General features: G+C 46.0%; 1 protein-coding gene across 1 annotated transcript in view; it reads left to right on the forward strand.

The window, feature by feature from the left end:
- ARHGEF4 (Rho guanine nucleotide exchange factor 4) overlaps nucleotides 1–5,475 on the forward strand; it is a 123,954-nt gene extending 118,479 nt beyond the window's left edge. Inside the window, exons 9-13 of the mRNA XM_075717194.1 lie at nucleotides 639–768; nucleotides 1,660–1,791; nucleotides 2,870–3,113; nucleotides 3,867–3,944; nucleotides 5,292–5,475. Coding sequence (XP_075573309.1) covers nucleotides 639–768; nucleotides 1,660–1,791; nucleotides 2,870–3,113; nucleotides 3,867–3,944; nucleotides 5,292–5,449 — 742 coding nt within the window. The 3' untranslated portion in view covers nucleotides 5,450–5,475. The remainder of the gene's footprint in view (nucleotides 1–638; nucleotides 769–1,659; nucleotides 1,792–2,869; nucleotides 3,114–3,866; nucleotides 3,945–5,291) is intronic.
- Nucleotides 5,476–6,000: the final 525 nt, after the last annotated feature.

Below are 6,000 nucleotides of genomic sequence, written 5' to 3' on the forward strand. Positions count from 1 at the left end.
GAAGCTGACCTCTTAATAGAAAGCTCCTTAATGCAGTACATAGATGTTTTGAAAACTGCGTTAGAGACAAGTCATGCAGAACAGCTCCCTCCCAGCTACTCTAAACTCAGCAGCAGCAGCTGATTGGGGGGGAGGGGGGGTGGCAGGCATGTAGAGCATCTTCTGCCCTACCCTTCCAGATAACCCATCAGCTCCTATTTGAAATTAAGACAGTTGTTGCTGAACTGCTTTACCTATGCATGACAGAAGCAGTCCCTGTATGAAAACAGTGTCATTATGAATATACTGTATTCTGTTGCGGGAAAAATGAGGCTTGGAAAGCCCTAGAGATTCTTCCAGGAACTTGTATTTACACCTCTGTGGCTGAATTTGATTGCTTACCACCTTCCCTTCCACAAATTTGGCCTGGATTTTTTACAAGACTATAATCTGTGCCTCAAAACCAGCACACATCTGAAAAGCGTGCCAACAGAAACATGTACCTCTGACTTCCAATATAAAACAGCTGGGATAACTGCAAGTAGAACTCATGTTTTCTGCTCTCCAGCCCTAGACCACAGTGGACTGCACTCCTTTGGAGTGTAGGTACAATAAGCACGTATCATTTTGTCATGCATAACACCTCTGCCCTACCCTAGGGATTTTAAAGATGTTGAAGCTGCCTTAAATGCCATGAAGAATGTTGCTCGGCTCATCAATGAGAGGAAGCGGCGGCTGGAGAACATTGACAAAATTGCTCAGTGGCAGAGTTCAATAGAAGACTGGGAGGTAAGAGACCTGGTTTCCCCATGAGTTGAACATTCTGTGTTGTCCCTCTTCCCCCCACAACACCTTCTGCCTAGAGCAAGATCTTCCTAAGGATCACTGTGTAGCCCTACCTCAGTGCTGCCCCCAATTTGTGGGTGGTTTTTTTTACTTAAAAAGATGTGATCTTTTAGTACAACTGAAAAGGTCTAGCACATAACCCAGCTAGACCAGCTGCCTTTGCACATTCCCTGGGATTTTTGCTTCCCCATTTTCCTTGCAGAATAAAATTAGCATGTAGGCTGGTGAAATCCTATTATTTTCCTCTTGCCCCCCATTTTATCCTGGGTGATTTCAAACTCTCAAGACAGGCAGAACTGCCCCTTAATGCTTAATAAGCCATGATATTCTCGCAGAAAGGCAGACTCGGATAGAGTGGCAAAGGAAGCCACAGTTCCCTGTACACGCATTAAAAAATTGCTAAATAAAAGAAACAAAAGTACTAATTTTCTAAATCCTAGACTCAATAAAACCAGACTGTCTTCCTGCCCCCAAGGATGTCAGGCTAAATTCCCAGCTCTCTGCTTATGTGCCTCCTTTAACAACAGGGATGGATCAGCTGCCCTGAGCAGACACCCTGGAACAGGAGATTTTTGTTATTTAATGCACTACTGTTCTTACCAAATTCAGTTCCCATTCCCTGGGTGCCAAGGGCACAGTGTCTCCCTGATGTGACAAGGACTGTCCTCCAGCTCAGAGGCTCCCGTTCATTCCCAGAGAAGAGTTTCATCAGCAGGAATTCAGTCCCCACAGGCCCCTCAGCCAAGCTGAGGTTCTCCTATGAGACTACAGGCTTATTTCTTCTCCCCTGTTTTCAGATGGCTGAGACCAACCTGTTCTTTGTGCTGTTCTCAGGGTGAAGATGTCCTAGTCAGAAGCTCAGAACTCATCTATTCCGGGGAATTAACCAAAATCTCCCACCCTCAAGCCAAGAGCCAACAGAGGATGTTCTTCCTCTTCGACCACCAGCTTGTCTGCTGCAAGAAGGTACCCTCACTAGCCAGGCACAAATGCTTTCTATTACAATGCTAAAGAATTTGAGTGAACTTCTTCTCTACCCCTTTGTTTCCTTAATACTTACTGGCATCATACGTGCTTCTGGCACAGAGATTTTTATGTGCATTCTTTGCAGTCTTTTCTTTGACATCCTGGTGTGTTCTGTGCACCTGACCACAGCAATAAGCTACAGGAACTAACTACTGGCCTAATTCTTATAGCAAGAGAGGAAAGCATTGCACTGCTTCTAGGGTTGGTGTATGGGTTTATTTTACACAACTCAAGTATGAGCATTGTCACCCATTTTCTTTTAAATATTTTTTTTTTTCAACTGCACTAGCATGTGAGATTAATATCATATTCAGAAGGTAACTGCAGCTTTGATAAAGAGCTGTGGGCCTTGACAGTCAATAAGACCATATTAACATCATATCTAAGTCTGTAAGTACAGCCCATGCTATTTTTCACAAGTAATAAAAGAAATCTTCCTTCGTAGAGCAAATGAAAGGTATCTTCCACTGGAATTTCAGAACTGAACATGCCAATTGTTTTTGCATAATCCATGGCATACAGGTAGCTCCAGGTAACTTAGGCATGAGACCCACACTGTTTTATCACTGCTCTCAAACTTACTTTTCATTGTCAACACAAAAAAAACCCAAAGCTAATTAGCATTTTTTTTTTTTTTTACTTTCTAACTGGGACTGTAGGATACAAATACTTTTTCCTGACACTGTCTTAATGAGGATTTGGGATCACGTGTAAGAACACAAGCTCACTTCTCATTCAGATCTCTTCAGGGCAGCTGATACACGCAACTGTGGATGCCAGCCTATCCTGACCCCACCACTAAGAAACCATGCAACTCCGTTCACTGCCAACAGTGTCAACAGGAGCTTAGCACTCTGCAATTCCATAGATTCAAATCCAGTATCAATTATTTTCCTTACAGGACTGTCAGACGACCAAGAAGGTTCAATTACTCCATCATATCAACGAAACCAAATATTTAGGGAAGGGACAGGACAGGAACGGTAATATTTGTGTGAGTGTCTGATCTTTCTTACAGGACCTTCTGCGCCGGGACATCTTGTATTATAAGAATCGGATCAACATGGATGATATGGAAATACTGGATGTGGAAGATGGGAAGGACAAGGACTTCAATATCAGTGTGAAAAATGCATTTAAGTTGCACTGCCGAGACACTGAGGAAGTCCACTTATTCTGTGCAAAAAAGCCCGAGCAGAAACAGCGCTGGCTGAAGGCATTTGAGAATGAGAGGAGACAGGTTCAGCTCGACCAGGAGACCGGTATGGAAAGAGCGATGTTGTGAGGCAGTGTTTTTGGGGTGGGTTCCCCCCCCCCTTTTTTTAACCACTAGCCAATGCATAGGAGTGAACAGGGTGGAAGCTAGTCCATGCTCCAGTCGAGCTCTGGGCTGCTGAGTCACACACTCTGAATGAATCTGTGAAATTAAAAAACAAACAAAAAAAATTTACACCCCCCCCCCCCCCCCCCCCCCAACCACCATGAGCAGACACTGCAGTATGTCCTCAGGGAGGCTGATGTGTCTTTAATGAGTTCAGGCAGGGCTGACAAAACAGTCAGTACATTACATACAGTTTCCATTATTTTGCAGTATAGTGCAAGTGCCCAACTAGGCAATATCTACAAAAAAACACGTTCAGTCAAGGGTTCTCATTGTAAAGAGAGGGTTTTCATTGTCTTGTCCAAATGCTGCTTAATTCAGACATGTGTGATCTAATGAGATTTGAACCACAACTGCTCCGGACTGCCACCTTCACCCAGCAAAGCATGGGGGGAAGGGCAGGCAGGAAACCTTGCATGAGAGGTAGGGAGAGCTGTGCAGCACAACACAGGCTACGGAGGGGGGGGGGGGGGGGGGGAGTGTGTGCCCCTTCCAGCTTTGGGAGTAATTTTAGCTGTGACCTCTCACCTCAGGCATTTTCTGACCCCTGTATTTCCCTTACTGTCTATGCTAGTGTCTTCCCCTGAGACACAAAATAACAGCCTGCTGCTGACAAACTGTTTTTGTCTTCAAGGTTTTTCAATCACAGAGGTGCAGAAAAAGCAGGCAATGCTGAATGCCAGCAAGCAGCACCATACTGGGAAGCCTAAGGGTGAGTCACACCTCAACATATAAATGCTGTTAGAACTGGGGGGTGGTTCTACATTTACTATATGGGAATATTTTCAATGGAGTAGCATTAACAAACTCTTGAGAAAGCCAGATGGTGAGCTCCAATGTGACAATCTGCAGTATAGCTCCTGCAGATTCAGATGGCTGGAGTCAGGAAACTATTCCTAACTACAGGAGAGCTGCTTTGCACCTAATCGCTGAGCATGGTGCCAGAAATCACAGTAGAAATCACAGTTATGTACAAGCAGGCAGCTACTGTTCAAAGGCTAGTTCACAGCCTCGCCCTAGAAGCCGGGGTCTCCAAGCAGTACTGTATTCCCTTTGTGAAAAGACAAGATTAAGTTTTGTAGTAATCCCCATGACTGGGGATTAGACTCAATGATCTTTAAAGGTCTTTTCCAACCTAAATGATTCTATGATGCAAAGAGAGTCTGTAAAGGTCACTGCAGCAGGGACTATTCCTGCCTGGGCAGTTGTGCCTGTGCAAGATGCTTTGAAACCTGAGATTTTGGCAGAATGCCATGAGTAGATACCATGCTCATTAGAAGCTTCTAAAGTGACAAGGAAGATTTAGCAGCAGCCAGGAAAGTGTGAACTCAAGCAACAGAAAGGAGGTTCCTGTGCCCACAGCACTGTCAGCTGAAGATTCCTGCTACCCTGCTTTGTGATGCCACCACCCCTCTTTATATCCAGAGGAAGAGATGTCACTTGCTTTCTTCTGGATCCACAGAGAGGTAACCAAACCACTTCCTCGTGGTGGTACCAGCCAGCAGTTAAATCCCAGCCAAGTCTCCAGTAAGAAAACTTGGCTAAATTTCAAAACAAGTCAGAGGTAAGATTTGGCTGCAAACAGAGGGAAGTTTGGAAGGAGGCCAGATCTCTCTAACAGAGCAAAGCCCTAGCAGGTGTTTTTTTTTTTTTTTTTCTTTCAGTAGAGGAGACCCCACAAGCCAGCCCTGTCTTCAGGCTAGGCACCAGCCATTACAACTCAGAAATCCCATGCAGGAAGTTTTTAACAGGCAAGAGAGGCACATGCACATCAGCTTCTTCTCCCAAAACAACCCCAGTCACCAGTTAAGTTTGTCACTAGTGATGAGCTACAGCTATTTGGCCCTGCTGTAGTGGTGACAGAACCCCTGTCAGTTATGTTTCACAATTCTGGGAATTCCCCAGCATCAACTCTAATCCTAAAAAGCAGTGCTGAAACTAAGGGTAATACCAAGACAAACCCCGTTCGCTCCCCTGCAGCTTTAACAGGGACTGGACAGGGGGTGGGGGAGGGAGCTGTGCTCAACTGACATGCTTCCCCATCTCCTTCTCTTCACAGCTGTCACCAGGCCATACTATGACTTTCTGATGCGTCAGAAGCATCCCACCCTGCCTACTACGCTCCCTCAGCAGCAAGTGTTCATGCTGGCAGAGCCCAAGCGCAAGCCCTCGAACTTCTGGCAGAACATCAGCAGGCTGACGCCCTTTCGGAAATAAGGGCAGCCCGGTGTTTGTGCCTGAACCCCTTCTGAGAAAGCACTTTATCCGTCAGTCCTGGGAGGTGGAGCCCAGGTTCTTCCAATCCTTTGTTTACAGAGGATGGCACATGTGCTCCTGCTTTCCCTATTTATTTTGCAGACTGACCAACCACACTGGCTCTGAGGTGAGACCCTGCATGTGTGCTTGCACACACACGTACATTTGTGCCAGTCCCACCGAGCCAGCCTTGCACAGCGCCCAAGAGGCAAACTTCCAGGAAGAGATCACAGGAGGGAGCCTGACATGTTTCATCTGAAAAGATTTTGCCTGTCAGCTGTACCTTGACTCGCTCCTTCCCGCTGTGAACACTACTGCTGTCCGGCAGCTGTCAGAGAGGGGATGGCAGCTGACACACCTGCTGGCTCCGTGTCCGCTGACATGCTCAGAACAACAGTTCAGAGTCACTGACATTATACCTTTTCCAGAGGGATAAACCCTTCTGGTCTCTGCCCGCCCCCACTCCCCACGTTTCTCAGATATGATCCTCCTACACACACACTTCTAACTAA

The sequence above is a fragment of the Pelecanus crispus genome, chromosome 9 (genome assembly GCF_030463565.1).
Source record: "Pelecanus crispus isolate bPelCri1 chromosome 9, bPelCri1.pri, whole genome shotgun sequence".
In the NCBI taxonomy this organism is placed as follows: Eukaryota; Metazoa; Chordata; class Aves; order Pelecaniformes; family Pelecanidae; genus Pelecanus; species Pelecanus crispus.